At 39.6% G+C, this 18,667-nt stretch overlaps 3 protein-coding genes across 4 annotated transcripts; 2 read left to right on the plus strand and 1 right to left on the minus strand.

Moving 5' to 3' along the window:
• The first annotated feature begins 9,147 nt into the window (after positions 1 to 9,147).
• Positions 9,148 to 11,226, plus strand: LOC116204665 (transcription termination factor MTERF6, chloroplastic/mitochondrial). The gene is made up of 2 exons (XM_031536858.1): positions 9,148 to 9,304; positions 10,112 to 11,226. Exons 1-2 carry the CDS (start codon positions 9,284 to 9,286, stop codon positions 11,105 to 11,107), a joined length of 1,017 nt encoding a protein of 338 aa, XP_031392718.1. The 5' UTR covers positions 9,148 to 9,283; the 3' UTR covers positions 11,108 to 11,226.
• Positions 11,227 to 11,933: 707 nt separating this feature from the next.
• On the plus strand, positions 11,934 to 13,546 carry LOC116204666. 2 transcript variants are annotated; one of them, XM_031536860.1, is made up of 2 exons: positions 11,934 to 12,272; positions 13,144 to 13,546. In XM_031536860.1, exons 1-2 carry the CDS (start codon positions 12,106 to 12,108, stop codon positions 13,277 to 13,279), a joined length of 303 nt encoding a protein of 100 aa, XP_031392720.1. In that variant the 5' UTR covers positions 11,934 to 12,105; the 3' UTR covers positions 13,280 to 13,546. The 2 variants fall into 2 exon arrangements, with proteins under 2 accessions (XP_031392720.1, XP_031392719.1); XM_031536859.1 differs by having other exon boundaries at positions 11,943 to 12,272; positions 13,138 to 13,546.
• A 105-nt stretch (positions 13,547 to 13,651) lies between these two features.
• On the minus strand, positions 13,652 to 18,355 carry LOC116204664 (cellulose synthase-like protein D4). Its single transcript, XM_031536857.1, has 6 exons — positions 17,868 to 18,355; positions 17,310 to 17,693; positions 16,115 to 16,919; positions 15,557 to 15,961; positions 15,132 to 15,472; positions 13,652 to 15,037 (listed from the first exon to the last, which is right to left on the minus strand). Exons 1-6 carry the CDS (start codon positions 18,353 to 18,355, stop codon positions 14,074 to 14,076), a joined length of 3,387 nt encoding a protein of 1,128 aa, XP_031392717.1. The 3' UTR covers positions 13,652 to 14,073.
• Between the last annotated feature and the right edge of the window lie 312 nt (positions 18,356 to 18,667).

An 18,667-nucleotide genomic window follows, 5' to 3' on the forward strand; every position in this document is an offset into this window, starting at 1 on the left:
TAATCATGGTCTTGAGGTTCGCACTATGATGCTGGACGTCAATGGATTTGCTTTGCTTTTTTTTTTTTTGGTTGATAGGAAAGGTTAATGAGCTTAGTATAAACGAAATAGAAACTTTAAAAACTATTAAAGGGGTACGAATAGTCTCATAATTAGTATCAAATATGAATTCTCTTACTTATTAAATAAAGGCGGACCACCATCGCCCTCGAGAAGGTCGCTGGTGTATGCGCCTTGAAGGAGGTTGCTGGCATACTAGGGGTTGCCAGTGACCTCGCCTGGGGTAATATTGGAGGGGGTCGAGCGCCCATCGCCTTACAATTGTGTCTCTCTTTGGCTGATTGAAGAGAGAAAGAGAGAGAGCGAGATGGAGACTATGGTGGCCTAATGCTAGCCACCACAACCATAATCGAGCTCGTCGGTAGCCTCTCCAACCACTACCAACCCTTAGTAGGGTTGTGGTAGTTGATATCGGGCCACCACAATCCCGATTTATAGAAAGAGAGGGGACGACTGTAACTCACTGGTGGCGATGGTAGCTGGCGTGGGGCCCCCATCGCCCGTCTGCCTCTTTCCATTTCTTCAATGTTCTAACAAAAAAAAATCCTTTTGTGGCAATTTTTGTAAATTTAAAGCAAAGCATGGCTATTTTTGTCTTTATATAAACGAGTTTTTACCTCATATATCCCATGGTTTAACATTTTTTTTAGATCTATCATGTACTTTTAAAAGTATCAAATATATCTCATGGTTTACATTTTTCTCGAAATCTATTACGCCGTTATATCTCCGTCAACGTTTAACAGTCTTGCCACTATGACCCTTGGGATAGATTTGAGAAAAAAATTAAAATAATGAGATAGATTTAGAGCCTGTTAATGTTTCATTAACGGAACATATAACGCCGGGATAGATTTGGTGAAAAATATAAACCATGAGATATATTTGACAATTTTAAAAACATATGATAAATTTTAAAAAAATGTTAAAAGCATGGGTTATATGAGGTAAAAACCCTACCTTAATCCACCCCATAACCGGGATTAACTCCTTAGAATATATCCAGTCTTATCTCAATTTCAATCTCCATCCTGCCATAACCAAACATGGGTTTAAGATTTCAAAAATCCTATCCTATCACATATCCTGCGACACAACTGTCCTTGAAGCTCGAGAGCAAGAGCTTAGCCAACCCTACTACTTAGGTTATGTGGTCGCAAATTGCAATCTCTATTATGTCAGCTGTGTGTTCACTACAAAAAAAAAAAAAACCTTCAAAATAGAGACGTAATGTTCTTTCTCAATAAGATGAAAATCCGTCTATATATATATATATATTCAAAATTGAAATGGAAATAAGCCAGAGTGGTGTCCGTCTCAAATAGTATTCCAATTCCTGGAGACTGAAAATTCTGTCACAACTTATGAGACAATTTTGAGGTAGACTTTTCCGTTTCTTAGTTAGAACAAAAACTTTTTGTCCCACATTCTTTCTCACCTGTCGAGACCAAATTTTCCATCTCATCATGGAGACGGCAAAGACCGTCACATTTTCTGTCTCAAGAGACCGACTTTTCCGTCTCCCTGGATATATAAGAATGTCTTCATGTCATATGCACGTTTTATGTTAAATATTAAAAATATTTATGTATTTTAATATCTGAAAAATAGAATTTATAAAAATTCTCATACAGTTTTTTCGTTCCCTCCCTTTCCTTCCTCTCCATTTTCCTCCATTCAGACGGAGGGTGGAAGAAGCTTGAGTCCTCCTCTTTTTGTTGGTTCCAGAAAGAAAGAAAGCAGCATAAATATAATACTAATGTAATGAAAACAATTGCTGCAATATGAAGCAGCTAATTCAATTCGTAATGATCCCAACTAGCAAGAAGTTTTCATGTCGTGACAACATTTTAGTTATTTCTCGTAGCTAGTTTAATTTTTTATACGTGAATTAAACTCATCGAGATCCAGCTGATAAGACTGACCTGTCGATGTCTTGACCAAAGGCATGACTAGCGCTCAGTTCTCTCTTCTTCTGTTCAAACTCAACCGGGCGTGCTTATCATTGATCTTGTGGGGGAGTAATAGTGATGAATGGTATATCACACCAACTATTTATTCTATTATAAATTATGCGACCTTGTGAAAAAGAGGTTATCCTTAACTCTCTCGAACCCAAACTAAGAAATTCTGAATCTAATGTTCCTTAACAGAACTCTTTGTGCTTGTTTCTTTCACCGATTTAATTTTTGGTCTCATGTATAACCGAAAAATAATTATGTAATTTTGTTATATTTTCTGTAAATTAATTAAATTGATACAGTTACCTCGGATGGTCCACTTGCATTCGATTATATATTGGATAGAAATCATCTCGCATTAATCAAGTGAGGGTCATTCTCTCCAACTCCTCCTTTGCTTACTTCGGAAATTATTAAAAAAATTACCTAAAATAATTAATGTTACTGTGCTTATTAAGATGTAATTTTTTGCTTTTCGAGGATACAAAAATAGCAATTGATTACTAGCATTAAAATTGAAAAAAGCGTTTATTATTCGCAGCAAATACATTCGTATTAGAGTGTCGCTATGTCTTCCTAATAAATAATTTAAAAATCCTTCTAACAATGGCATGAGTTGTATTTTGCACGATACTAAATTCTCCTAAATTACAACTCATGTCATTGTATATGAAATTTTAAATTATGACGATTTTTAAGTTAATTATTTGGAGAATATAGCTACACTCTTTCTTATTAATTATAACAAGTTAGGTTGTTGTGCAAATGACAGATAGTACGTACTTATCAATTCCAGGATCATTATCTTAACCCTTTAAAATTAAAATATACTCCTGATTGTAATTAGATCATTGTTTTGGCATTACCACCTACTTTTTAGAAAACTGAACGTGCACATTTTTAAGCCGGAATTTATTAATTACGAAGCAATTAATTAACTAATGGCGGTTTCTTTCATGCCACCATATCCCATCAAACGGGTGATTCTCTCTAATTTTATATAAGAGAGATTAATGTAAAACTAAGTTAAGCGTTTTTTTGTCCTTAGTTATGTAAATGCACACGATCTGCTTCGCGTATTTTCATGCATGTGATTAGTTATATTATGATGGCGTATTTATTTTTTCTCGATTATTTGTTTGTATTGTACCGAAGAATTGATGAGATTCTCTTTTGCAACAAATTGATTTACATTGCAACAATATATATATATATATATATATATGATTGATTGGCAAGTTCATCTTCTTTCCCTTTAATTTTGTAATGAATAATGTCAACCATATTGAGGAAAAAAAAGTCAGACAAAATATAGAAAATGCATATTCAACTTAGTCTATATATATATATATATATTAGATTTGAGGGCAAAATAAAAAATCTCTTTTCAACGTTATATTTATTGACTTATTGTATATAGTTTATTTATTTGGAAAACTCTATTGACTGATCATTTCTAACAATTAATCTAAGAAATGTATGAAGCTCGAAACCATAAAGTAATCACAATCTTATGCTTACTTAGGTTGTGTTTGATTACAATTTAATTAAATAAGTACTTAAAAGTCAATAACAAGTTAGTTACGTGGGTAAATAAACAAAAGAGAAAGAGAAAAATGAAAGATAATTGTCTCATCTACTTAATCATTGGGTAAAAAACTATTTAATGAATAAACAAAAAAATTTGACTTAATGAAATAAGTCATTTTTCATTTATTAGTGTTCTCTTTTCCTCACAAAACATTTTATCATCTTATCATTCATTCATTATTCCTATACAATTTTTTCTTTAACTAAGTAATAGCTTAATTTTTCAGCACTTAATTTATCAAATACCACCTTACATGCATTGTCAATCGGCCATCCATAATTTTATTTTCCATATGCAAATTAAACCCTAATTTTGCCTTCTTGTATTCCGATGTGCTTGATATGATTCAAATTTGAGATCTCTCGTAATATATATATGTCATGCAATATAACGTCAGAAGGTAGCAAATTAAGGATCCATATTAAAAGAAAAAGAAAAATGTGGAAGTAAGAAGTCATGGGTGCGCGAATTGTTAGTGACACAGTTAGGGCAAGACACCGACTCTTTCTATTTGTATTTTTTAAATTTAATTTGGAACAAGGGCCGTCGATAAGTACGTATCGACTTCGATCTTATTATTGGGATTGGAGAATCGAGAAATTGAATTAAGAATCTGCCATATATGTAATGTAGCCCCTGATTAATGGAACAGTGGCCCTGGAGATTGGGCTTAATTTCTAGGGTTTATCAAACTAATGCCGACCAAATCATCACAAAGATCTTCTCGGACACTCTGCTTGTTCCCTCCCACCCTCCCAAAAAAAATAATTAAATAATCTTTATATTAATAATTAACTGGAAGCTTGCGACGGATCAATGGCTGTCTTACAAAACCTTAGCATAATCTTTGAGGCATGAATTTTATGAGATATTATCTTATATGATATTATTACAATATAATTGGGTAAACCTCGTAAAATTACTTGATCATATAAAAATTAGATGTGAAGATACTATCGTAGATCACACACATCAACTGAGTCTTTTGATATTGTCGGACCTAGGAAGTATGGAATTCGCATTTTTATCTTATCTTATACTATTATTTAAGTAAGAGTTCGATTTTGTAACAATCTTCTCATTTATAGGACGGTTAAAAAGTCAAAAATAACATTTATTTTTAGTTTAAATGTCAAACATTTTAAAATAGAATAGAGAAGTCGAAAGATAATATTATCCATTTGATATTATTCTCCAATTTCTCTTTCCTACCATGTAATCTCTCCTGATTTTGCTCTATCATCTCTCAACCTCTCAATTCCACATTTTATCACTTTACTTTTTGTTTTTTTTTCAAAATTTATCTTGAACTCTTTTGTATTTTGATGTACAATTCCGTGTGTAACGCCAGTACCTCTAATATGAATTATATAATATAAAAATATAGATCCATCATCCCACGCCTTACTAACAAGATCCAATCAAATAAAAACTTTTGAATTAGAATCCTAATAATCCCCTTAAATTCCATTGTCTAGCATTCTAGTCTATACTATATAGTAAAATAAACTGCAATTTGCATTAAATAAAGGCATATTAAATGGGGTTAGAAGAGCCAATTTAAACAAAAATAAAATATAAAGAATTGGCCAAAAAATATAAAAGCATTGTAATTAACTATTTGACAAATAAGGAAATTAAAGAATTATTTTTTACGGTGTGCAAATTAAGTTATAGTCAATTTTCCCATAAATAAAAAATAAAGAATAGGCCAAAAACAGAAAATATAAAAGTATTATAATTAACCATTTCTAATATCATGAAATCAAGAATTAGTTTTTTCCAAATTAAAAAATTAGTTGAAAGACTAAAAATGCGCTCTCATTTAATGCCCCTAATATATGATAATTTAATTTTCCAACTAACATATATACATATATAAATATGGATTTATTTGCTAATATATTATTATACCATCAAAAAAATATTTAAATTGAACTTGAGAGAATTTCTATCAAATATAAATTGTTATATTTATTTTATGAATTATGGTAATAGATAAAATTAAATTAATTAACATAAGGATATAATAAATTATTAATATATCCTGAATGTAAAAGTGCGAAGTTCTTAATGTGTTTTCTCCCCATTTCACTTTCAAAAATACCTTTATAATTTTACTGATATTCCCTAAATGCCCTTTAGCATCCAAAATTATAATGCATTTCTAAAAATACCCTTATAATTTATTCCCCAATGCCATTTGACTTGTTTAGTTTACAAATGTGATTTTAAAATCACAACTTTAACATAATTCTACCAACAATAAAATAAAATAATTCATACAAAATCAACTAGTAGGCCCCATTTATACCATTTTTTTCACAACAAAATAAAATAACTCATACAAAATCAAATAGTGAACTCCATTTATACCACTCTTTTTCAAAATCAAAATCTAATTTTAAAATTCTATTTTGAAATCAAACAAAGCATTAACCTTCATAATTATAACGTGTAATGCCCCTTTACTGCTGCCTTTTATTTGTAAACGGTACTTCCCCTCGCTTTTATTAGACCGAGAGCCTTTCTTCTGAGAGAAAACATAATCAACATAAAGGAACAAGATCCAAGAAAAATCAACAACAATTACATCTAGACCTCTCGCCATTGACGAGGGGAAATCAATGATTAAATTAGCTTTGGATGAAAAGCAAATTATTAGTCAATGACGAAAAAGAAACAACAACCTTCATGAAAAGAAACAATAGACGGTCACAATATTTACGTAAAAGAGATAGAGACACAATCTTTTGTTTCATTTTTGCCGATCGCCACAATTACAAAATAGTCCTTCCACACGCTGAATTAAATTTGTCCTGCGAGCAGTGCCGTTCAAGCACCATCATATGGACACTCTGTAGTTCTATATTGCGAGGTGCCCTAGCTGCCCATATGTCGTGGTAATCAAATATAGATGGCATGCATAGAGATCCTGATAAAGTGTGGTCCATTTGCCTACGTCTTCATCTTGATTTCCTTCCTACAGCAGTCTCAATTCTATCTCCTGTTTTACCATGCATATTTATATCTAATGTAATCTTTCCCGAGTATTCTTGTTTTATAGGGCTTAAATCAAATTCCCTATTTTAAATAAATAAATATATATATATATATATATATATATATAAGATATCCTCCAATTCTCTACATATTAAAATGATACCTTCAATATCTCTATATTATATATTTAATTTACCTATATATTATCAATTTCCGTAGTAAAAACTTAATTTTATTGGATTTTTACTGTCTAACTAGCTGCGATCGTTTGGCCGTATTTCAATTAGTTTTATATGGTTTTATATGTTTGCATGAATTTAAAATAAAGGATTCTTTTCCCATCAGTACCGCAAATGCAAAATCTGAGGTACATCAAATGAGGAACGATTAGTTTTGTTTGCTTCATTCCATTAAAGGTGTTCCATGTAAGTTGTTGGCCTTGCAAACTTTTTTCTATTTGGACAACCAGAGGTGTTCGGACTATAGAAGCTTATATAACATGTAATATATACATGCTTATCTAGAAGTTGCATCCCTTGATGATGGCGTTTTCTTTTTTGTTGAGTATTGCCACAAGATTTTCTCTTTCGTGAGTTGAGATCATTCCATGCCATTCAAAAAAATTCTGTAGAAAGAATGGACTTTGTTCTAGCTATTTTGAATTTATTTATGTATCATGATACCATTCCTATTTCTCAAAATTAGAATTACACTAAGTAATAAATGCTATCAACATACTAAAAATAAATATTATAGTTAATTTATATAAATAAAAATAAGGATATCATACAACAAAATTCTCATATCATCTTCCTATCCGAAAATAAATTCTCATATCATCTATAAAATTCCAAATATAGAATTGAAATATAAATTACTAAAATTCAATTATTTTTTGTCAAAAAATTACATGAGATGTAACCAAAAATGTATTTTAAATAAGAATGTCACAATATACTATTAGAAAACATTATGTAAAAAATTACATGATCAGGTTTTTATAACTGAACCAAATATATATAACGACTTGAATAATTTACAAATGATTATATAAATATTTATAAAGCAGATTAAATATGAGAACTAGTCCCAGAATTATGACTAAACCGTTTAAAATTAGTTTAAAGTCTAACATATAAGAAATTATTCACCAAAAATAGAAATTATTTTGTGAAAATTCTTACCTTTTATAAGAAGTAATTTCATTTTTAAAGATTATGATTATTTACCATAAGTAAATAAACCCATGCAACGTATGAGATTGAAACTAGTTGTGTAAGTATATGAATGCGTGTCACTGTACTTTTCGCTTCTCGGGCCTACCTCACTTCCTCTCCCTCCTTATCCCAGCCCAGCCTAGATTATTATTCCAACCCCCCTTTGGAAGTTCAAACAATAGACCAGAAGACCGTAAAATTGAGTTGGGGAGTGACCGAAGGCAAGGTGGCTCGAGTTGGGGCGATGCGGGTCGAGGTGGCTTGATTTTAGCCACTGCAGACATTGAATAGATTGCTGGCATGGTCTGCCACCATCGATAATCAAGCTTGGATCAAGATGACTTGCAGAGAGCCACTTTTGACCGTCCATGGGTTCGAACTTCTTGGAGTGATGGAGATGGATTTTAGTGGTTATATCCAACCCATTTTCGCCCACAACCACAAGCTCTTCTATTATGGTTCCTGGTTTCTCACCATAATTATCTGGGATTGAGTCGCCACTTTGGCTGTACTCGCAGGCTGCGCGTTTCTTTTTTCTTTTTTAATCCATAAAAGAACTAAAAATGAAAAGAAGGGAAAAAGTACAAAAACCCACTTTGTGGTTTGAGCTCGAAACAAATTGAAACATGTAGTTTTTTTAGGGGACAAATAATACCATGTGGTTTATTTCGTGAGACATAATGAACCTTACCGTTGATTTTTCGTCACTTTTGGTCCTTAAACTTTTAACCTTTATTTTAAATTTGGTCCTAAAATTCGAAAAAAAAAAGGAGAAGGGACCGGGGCCGTCGGTCGGCGACCCCAACCCCACTACCAAGTCCGCATGCACTAACAAAGAATGTCGACAACCATGGAGGTGGGGTCGGGGCCACAGATTAACGGCCCCCACTCCCGAATCTACCGGGATCTCGAGTTCGAGATCCCGGTCTATTCAGGGGCTAAGGCCACTAATCGGCAACTCTGACCCCACCTTCGAGGTTTTCGATGTCCTCTATGGATATCAGCAACCTTGGTGGTGGGGTCGGGATCACCGACTGGCGGCCCAAGCCCTTTCTCCGTCCCCTCCCCCCAACTTCTTTCCTTAATTTTAAGATCAAATTGTAAAAAAGTTAAAAGTCTTAGAGTAATAATGAAAAAAGAAAAGTTTGAGGATCAAAAGTGATGAAAAAATTAACGATGAGATTTATTATATCTCACGAAGTTATTTATCCTTAAAAAAATCACAAGATAGTTTGTCTCAAATTTAAATTATAAAGGGAGTTTTTGTATTTTTCTCATAAAACAAAGGGCGAGCATCCACTTGTAATTGAGAGAATGAAGAGGGCATTTTCGTCAAAATGGGCCTCAGACACCAAAACCAGAGAAGATAAGGCAAATGTCCCCGGCACTGCGATAGAACAACAGTCCGACGTTGGACTTCCGAGTCTCATGTGAAAGTGCACTGCTCCTCTATGCTGATTGAGCCTCGCAAGGTAAGCTTCCCTCTATTCGTCCTTTTGGGTGGGTGCGTTCTTGAAAAAGTAGCCCTTTTGGAGTGAAATTCGTTCATATGTGTGCAATTTCATTGCACTGTCGCTTCGATTGGCTTCCTCCTGAAGTTCTTATGCCATGAAACAGAGTATTTTAATCTTTCTGGGTAAGCTTAAGCCTAAAAAGACTGGCTTTAAGTCCGTGGTTTCGGCATTATGGTTATTAAAATCTTGAAAATTTCCCATTTTTGCTGAAGATTCGATAGAGTTGTGGTTGTCTGTTGCGCTCTTCGTTGGCACAATGCTCAAGTTAAATTTGTTGGTTCGACGGTGTCGGTTCTCTCTCACGAATGTCGTTACTTGGTCTATTCGGGGTTGGTTGGTGTCTCATGTTGCCTTGAGGGACCTGATGATTGCCTCACAAGTTGCATATTTGGAGTTGCAGCTCCCTAAACTATATAAAGAGTGGGTCCGTAGTGGATTGCGTTATGAGTTATTCGAGTTAGTAGTGTCAGCTGGCAATGGCTGTTGAGGACAGACTGTTGAGAGCATTCAGGATTAATCTGATTCGGTTCTAAATTATAAGCACATGATGTTTTGTATCAGACGGTGTGGAAGTAGAAACTCATTTTTCCTAGTACATTCTTCAGATACAGCAAGTTGAATATTCATGCTCCAAATGGTGCTTAAAACAATGGACAAGTATATTCTCTTGTAGTTGATGTTTGCCGCTTTTTATACATTATCCATAACAACTATGTGTGAATCAGAATTGGCGTAAATGACAATATGAACTCTACCTATTTTCAGGAGGGGGACATGGAAAGCAATGGGAATCAGAATGGTGGGAGTATTATGTGGTTCTTCCGGGACAGGGGGTTTGATGATAAAAGCATAAATGAGATGCTGAAAAGGTGCAAGCGGCTCGAATCCGTGCAGAGGGAACAAGCCTCTGAGAATTGGGACTACTTGAAAAGCATAGGGATCCAAGAGAGGAAGCTCCCCCATGTTATCTCGAAGTGTCCCAAGATCCTTGCCTTGGGGCTTGACGATAAGCTTGTTCCCATGGTTCGGTGTCTTGGTACACTTGGGACTAAACCGGACGAAGTCGCTTCATGCATTGCTAAGTTCCCTCACATATTGTCTCATAGCGTGGAGGAGAAGCTATGTCCACTCTTGGCCTTCTTTCAGGCTGTAGGGGTTCCTGAGAAGCAAATCGGGAAGATAATCCTGCTTAACCCAAGGCTCATCAGCTACAGCATTGAGTCTAAGCTGACAGAAATAGTAGACTTTCTCGCTGGTCTCGGCCTTGACAAAGAAGGAATGATCGGTAAAGTTTTGATGAGAAACCCATTCATCATGGGATACAGTGTCCAGAAGAGGCTTCACCCCACTGCCGAGTTTCTAAAGTCGATTGGCCTGACGGACTCAAACATTAAAGCCGTAGTGATGAACTTCTCCGAAGTCTTGTCTAGAGATGTGAAGAAGATTCTCCAACCCAATTTCCAATATCTGAAAAGATGTGGGTTTAAGGACAGAGAGATAGTTTCTTTAGTGACTGGTTACCCTCCGATACTGATCAAGAGCATAAGGAACTCGTTGGAACCCAGGATCAGGTTCTTAACGGAAGTGATGAATAGGCAGCTTGATGAAGCTGCTGATTATCCTGATTTCTTTCGGCATGGCCTTAAAAAGAGAGTAGAGTTGCGGTACAAACTTTTGAGTCGGAAAGGTATAGTTTGTAGCTTGAGTGAGATGTTGGACTGTGACCACAAGAAATTCGTAATGAAGTTCGGTTTGATTTAAGGATCTATATCAGTTTCACAATATTATCAGCCTAACTTCATACTCATTGTATTGTATTGCGGTTTTGTATTATGTACTTTTCCCCCCTCTATTGTGCCGTGAGGTAACTTATTCTTGTCCGTGCCAGGCAGCGATCATCTCACGGCTCTACTGTGGTTTTTATTTACATTGCTTTTCTTTTATAATCTCATCCGGTAACGAGTAAGTTCTGATCTTCATGTTGAGGAGGAGAATCAATCTTTGCAGCCCGCATTTCTGAATGCTGTGTCTGCAGGCTCTGATGTCCTACTCATAAAGACTCGATCCCTGTTCTGCAATAAACGCTACTGAAGATTGGTTAGTCGGACAACAGGGAAGTTGAATCTAGTTCGGTTTGATCTAGCGAGGAGACTGGGAAGAGAAATCTGTCACAGCAGTTTAGGGAATGAAACGAGTGAGTTTGTGATCTCATTCCCAACTGGATCATACTCTAAATTTTCTTTGATTCAATCCTGTGTTTCAATGTTTGTCGGGTGTGATCTTCTTACGCTCAAGCGTGGAAACTCTACTTTGCAGGTTGGGAATAAGAGATGCTTTCGTTCTTACCGAAAATGATGACAGCTTCTGTTCTTCGACGAACACACGTTTTACGGAAATTAAAAGCATACCGGAAAATTACTGAGAATGTCCGATTATGGATTCCTTTTATTCCTCATTAAAGGGCATGAAAGCTTACTTCGAACGAGATTATATCTTAGGGGCCAAACTGAAATGAATGGAAAACTTTGGGGGCTTAAACTGAAACAATGCATGCTGCCCGCCTGCGACAACCTAACCAGTCCAAAACCTTATGAAAACCTCCATCAGAAATTCAAAGCCTCCTGTCGAACGCAATCACCTCTCCCTACTGCCACTAAGATCGTCTCTCCGGTCTCCTCTCGCAATTTCAGGGGAGGTTTGAGGATTAACCCTTGAAAGGTTCATCGGATTTTCTTGGGTTGATGTGAATTTGTGCGGAAATGGAGGGAATGCAGAAATTCATCCGCGGGGTCTCAAAAGATGTGAAATTTGGGAATTCGGGTTCCTCCGAGAGTTCTTACTTAGGTGGGGAAGGAAGAGCCGTGGGAGTTGCCGCTGCTCTATCTGGTCCCGAGCCACCCGGTGTCCTTGTCACCAGAAATCCTCGGTATTCGCCTTTTCTTGGTTGTTCTTGATTTTGTCGGATTGGTTTACCAGCGCAGTTGTTTTGTAGTAGAATGCAAGGTGATGCCTGGAGCTGAAATTTTGGGAGTGATTGTTAGAAACTGAATCTCCGGTTGCATCCTGCGGTCGTGTTCCACGTGCCGAGCCTGTATCAGTCGAAAAGAGTGTCTAAGCAGTGAACCTGCACTGTATGTGTTCGAAGCCATAGGGGCATTGTACTTGTGCGAAAAAAGGTGCTTTTCATTGTGGTAGAACTTACTTGGCAGAGTAAATGATGGATTAAATAGTTCGGCGTTTGGAGATGTCGAACTTAAACGTGCTTAGGAATGTCTACTGGAGAAATTTCGGGATAGTTATAATTGCCATTGTCTTACTTCACGTCTGCATTGGAATTGTACGTGAATGAGCTCTTTGGATGGGGTTGGAGGAGAGAGAGAGGTTGGGATTAGGACTCTGCTATGTTAATTAGAGAGAGTTCAGATTCAGAGAGTTCGAGTTTTTCTATCTGCAAGGACCTATTGAATTGCGAATACAAATGGCAATTCCACCGATATTTGATGCCACCCAACATTAAATCCTTGATGTCAACTTTCTTGAGACTGACTTGGATCGTAATTTGTTTGGTGTATATGTTTCCATGTTAGGAAGGTTATTTTTTATATCCTGCTGTGATATTTTGTGTTCTACATCTACTAGCCTCAGTCCTCTTGTTAATCGACCTCTCCTCCAGCAGATAAATAGTTATTGCCCTTTTAGTCGCTTGTTTATCCATTTTTCAACTGAGTGTCTCGTTAGTTAGATTGACCAGAAGACATGAATGTTGATCCTGTGTTTGTTTTCTGTCAAAGTGGCAGTCAATCGGTATCACTATGGACGTGTTCGAAGCTCTGCGCGTTTTTCTTCGTGGCCGGCATTTTTGTTGGTTACACTCTGAAGCGACGCGTGCGAAGGTGGGCTTCCAGGCTTCTTAAGAGAATGAAAGACGATTAATTCTCTGCTCTGCTCGGCTGAAGGAGTCCAAGATTATGTTTCTCAACTTTACCTTCGGAGGCTTTTTCCGGCGTCACTTTCACCACGTAAGACCGATCATCATGTTTGGTGATAGAAAGCTGGCGAAACAATAGCAGGTTAATTTAATAGAGGAATTTCAGGGTTAAGTGGATGAGTTAATGTGCTTCTAAGATTAAAGTTGTCTTACCTTGGATTGAAGCTCGTGAGGAGGTTATATAATGAAATCTTCTTCTTCATGTTCTATAAGTGATCATTGTTCGCTTCTGCTGCTTTTTTCTGTCAAATTTGTCGGCCAGACCTTCGGACAAGAGAAAATTGGGACAAGTCGATCATCGATGTATGTCCGCAAGATTACAGCTAACAAAAATGTATATAAAGAACACAAAGTACTGGAAGTTTTAAGCAGGTGCCGAGACCTCTATTGCACGTCGACAAATTAAAAAACAAAAAAAATTCTTCATGTGAAGACTGCCATAAATTCTTTCCCCTACTGATCATAATCAGTCTTCGGACTCCTAAATCATCCGAAAATTTGCACTCCTAAATCATCCAAGAACCCTCAGGCCCAAGCAGATTTATCCTTCCCTGTGTTCAATACCCGAAATCATAACAGCAATCAGCTTCCCTGTTCATGAACTGAAATGAATCCACCGATCTTCGTAAATGAATCTTCTGTTCCTAAAACTGTCCTTGTCTGGTAGCCTGAGATCATTGGAAGAAAGAACCATATTCACTTCAAGAGAGAGAACTTCAAACACTTCCTTTACGTCGGCTCATGGGAACTGGAAACCGCCTCCAACTGTTTCTGCTGTACCTCCCTTGGGTGGGTTGATGGCAATGTAAAGCAGTGAGATAGTTATCGCAATTAGACCAGACCACACGAACACAATAGTCGGAGTCTTCCCTCTTCTCCCCATCAGGCCCTTGGCGAAAGGGTACAAATGTGCCAGCACCCAGAAGCTGAAGAAAGCTCCTCCGACGAACTTACTCCACTTAGGAACCGTGCTGTAGATCTCCCTAGCGAATGCAAAGGCGATGGCGATGATGTTGATCATAGCGATAACGATTGGTGGGATCATGAGGGAGGTCCACTTCACGAGGTACAGATCTGCATAAATGTCATCGTCGTCTTCTCCTGTTGACTTGGAGGTCAAGGTGAAGGAGATCTCAATCCCGGCAATGACCTTCAGGAGGCCCTGGACCACTGCAGCCAGGTGGGAGCTTGTTCCGGAGATGAGCCAGAACTGCTCGTTCCTCCACCACTCCTCCAGGGCCACCCCGGACCATTTCACCTCAAGGACGGCAAGCATGATGAGGCAGATAGTGATGATCAACAAGTAGACGAGGAATGTGACATTCAAGGTCTGCACGATGAAGTTCCCGGAGAACAGGGACAGGGCAGGAAGAAAGCAGTAGACAATGAGGAATATGGACGTAAAAGGGTAGATCCCAACGTTGAGATAGGCCAGGCGCTGGAGGAACTTGAGCTTCCGGGTGCCGAGGAAGGCATTGTTCCGGGAGAAGAAGATCTCAACTGATCCTGTGGCCCACCTCAGAACCTGGTGAAGCCGGTCTGTCAGGTTGATTGGAGCTGACCCACGGAATGCGTCACGCTTGGTGACACAGTATATCGACCGCCACCCACGGTTGTGCATCCGATAGCCTGTCACGACATCCTCTGTCACGGAGCCATAAATCCAGCCAACACGATCGCCCCATTCGGTTTTGTCCTCGTACCTATCAAGAAGCATAGTGTATGATGAGTTTACATCAAAACTGGAAGAACTGTTTGAGCCAATCATGCTACATTTTTCACGCAGAAGTTTCATACCAACAGGATATGACAGATACGGCTTCTGCTACAACAGCGGCATCGAGTGGGTCTCGTGGGGCCCTGAGAAGGCCTGGTGGCCTCCCAAACTTCACTGCAGGATGATCTGCAAGAGGACGGCCTTGGAACTCAGCGATTGGGATGGACTCTGCCAGCAATGTGGAGTTTCCAAACCGCTTGGGCAGTAAATGCATATCAAGATCAGGATCGAACTCGGAAGCATTCAGGGCCTGCATCTCCGAATCGGTCTTGATGGTCTCCAATTTCTTCGTATCCGGTGGATTGAAGCCGTATAGCGCGAACCGCCTGAACATGCATCCGGTGCCCACATACACAGGACCCTGCAAAGGTTCCCAGTTGTGAAGTTATGCACGATTGATCGATCAAATTCCTTTCTGAAGTGCGAAAACATAGAGCAAACCAACCTGCACACCATCGAGGGCACGCATGTTCCCATCGAAAAACACGGTGTTGCGGTTGGCATATCGGTCAGAAGGATCGATACCCTCGAACCTTTGCGGGAATTGAATGTAGCATATGTCTTCACCGCCTCTGTCCATCATAAAGCACATCCCTTCACGGATGGCCTTACAGTTGTAGATGTAGTGATCACAGTCAAGGTTGAGGATGAAAGGTCCATTGGACAGAATGGCAGATGCTCGTACAAGAGCATTCATGGCTCCAGCTTTCTTGTTGTGGTCATATCCCGGCCGTTTCTCACGCGATACATACACGAACATGGGAAGCCTCGTGTCCACGTCCGTGAAGTCTATGAGCTTATCTTCTGCATTTCCCAGTAGAGGATCACAACTTGGGGGCTTCAGCATTACCTGTTTTGTTGTACCGGCAAAGCTTTAGGATCCAGATTGCATTTGATGCTGATGGTTTTGTTTGGAATTTCAATAGGAGAAGTTGGTATGCCTCCAAATCAAGCAGTCACTACAGAAAGGATTGAAATAACCGAGTTGGTGAGTACAATGTACCTGAAGAATTCCGGCATGGTCGCCTTTGCCGTGCTCGGGAGCTGAGACAGCCCAGGTGCCGGGCCAGTGTGTTCCATCGGCCATCCATGTGGCTTTCTGGACCTTGATGGGTTCGAGGGGGTCAGCTCCACTCTCCCTCAAGTGCTTCATCATCTTCATCTCCTCCCTCGCATTGAACGCGTCTGACCTCCTGCGGATCGAGTCAGGTAGCGCGTTGATCCTCACCTTGAACTCATCGTACTCCCTCTTCATCTTCCTCCGGTCCTTCACGAAGTCCGACCGGCTCTTGTTCTTGGTCGGGTCAGTCTTCATGCTGAAGTAGGTTTCAGGGTTCCTCGGTTCAATGTCATGCTTCCGGCAGAAGGGTACCCACAGGTCCGCAAAGCTGGCCGCCTCTGCCATTGCCTCAAAGGTCAGCAGCGCACCACCATCGTCAGAGATGTAGCATGCAGTTTTCTCCACAGGGTAGTCGACGGCTAGGATGGACAGGATAGTATTGGCGGTAACAAGGGGCGGCTCCTTCTCCGGGTCGGCAGTGGAGACGAAGAGGTCGACACCAGGAAGGTCAGAGCGGCCGGTGGGGTTGGAGGGGGAGGGCGTGTCGAACTTGTCATGGAGGGCCTGAAGGTCAGTTGCTCGGTTCACTGGGCAGACCTTTGGGACCTGATCCAGGATCCACGAGAACGCGAACCACACCTCGCACACCACAGACATTCCCCACAGCCACACTGCGTCTTCGTTCGGGTGCACAATTCTCCAATGCAGAAAGAAAACCAAGACCACTAGACGAACGACCATCAACAACCTGGTGATTTCAATCAAAAATTTATCGGGGCTTATCAGCTCGGCTCATTATAATGTTCCTTAACTGTGAAATGTTATGCCGGTATATATTGCGATGATCATCGATATGTCTTACTTGTACGAGGAACCCTAACGGGATAATTTAGATCTCGGTAACTAGTTGCTAAAAAGATTGAAGCGATGAAAAATTTGAGGTGAACACCACTTTTAAGATGATCGAAATCCTGGAATTGTCCTACTTGGTTCTTTTAATTGTCACAACCACTCTTATTGTCTGCAGAAGAACTGTTCGTTTGTGAATAGCTAGCTACTGCGACATGTCCGTAAGCAGTATCATGAAAGTGCTTGCTGTTATGTGCAGGGAAATTCCCATAAAAACATACTATTATACCTGTAGGGGCTTATAATACCGGCAGGGATCGGAAGCTTCCGGCTGAGAGGTTTCCAGGGCTTATCAGCAGGGTCCATAATCCCTCCAGGAATGCCATCATCCCCATCATCACCGTACATATCGTCCTGGGGCCAGAAGGCGCTCCCGTATCCATACGTACCTTTGGTCTCAAAGAGCCATCGGTTGTGATCAAACTCCCCATTCTGGTTCTGCTTCATCATGGTCATGTTGTTGTTCCTGCTCTCCCCTGGTGGCAGCTGCAGCATTCCATTCGAGTACTCAATGTCATCATCATAGTCTGCCGACTTGTAAGGCTCCTTGCAACCAGGACATATCCCATTCTCTTTCTGCGCATCGAGATAGCAGTCCCTACAGATTTTGAACCTGGAGATGGAAGGCGGAGTTTTCATTCTTCGCAGGGGACTTTCATTTCCAGAATGTATTGGCTCTATGCGACAATGCATTAACCGACCAGAAGAAATCGATGGAAAAGGAAAGACAAAGTGAAATCGCCATTGAACTTTCGATAATTGATCAAGCTGTCATTCCGATACGTACCGACATTCACAAGGTGTCACGTCCTGGCCCCGCTCATCCTTCATGATCTTGCCATCGCAAGCAGGCATGGCGCAGGTGGAGCCCTTGGAGCCGGCCATCTGGGGGTGGCAGACCTCGGAGTCGATGACCTTATCCATGAGGTGCGCCCTGGTCACGCTGTTGAAACCTCCAGTGAAGAGCGAATTGGACACGTACTGCTCCTCGGCCTTGACAGCGACCGAGGAGTCCATAGGCTGGTTGTCTGGGGTGGGGGGGATGTGAACGGTGTAGTTCATGTAGTCGCCACTGCCCGCAATCTCCCCGGACATGTCAAGGTCCTCCCTGGACAGGCTGACATACCGCCCGCTCGATGTCCTCCTTGCAAATTTCACTGTCTGCCCGCCTCGGGACCCGCTCCCGCTGCTGTTCTGGTGTTGGTGGTGGCTGGAGTTGCCCGAATCTCTGGGACTCCTAATCTTCTTGGACGGTTGGCTTGACAGCGAAGCCATCTCCTGTTATACAATCTGCCTTATCGAACCTATGTAATGGCTTTAAACATGATACAAAATTTATGTCTTCTGCAACATCTGCATTCTCCCTCTAGTCTAATCTTCACCTCCGGGACATCGAGACTTTCATCGGAGCATACACGAGCAGGACCCGAGCACGAGGATGGGTGCGGTCTGTTTTAGGAAGGCTAAATGGGTGCATTTGGATTAGAGTAGCAGTAGAAAAGGGGGGGAATCATTGAAGGAGGAAGGGAGAGTTGTGTAGGGAAATGGGAAGCACGTAAAAGAAGGGAAGTTTAGGAGACCAAGTCA

This window comes from Punica granatum, chromosome 4, assembly GCF_007655135.1.
Source record: "Punica granatum isolate Tunisia-2019 chromosome 4, ASM765513v2, whole genome shotgun sequence".
Classification (NCBI taxonomy): Eukaryota; Viridiplantae; Streptophyta; class Magnoliopsida; order Myrtales; family Lythraceae; genus Punica; species Punica granatum.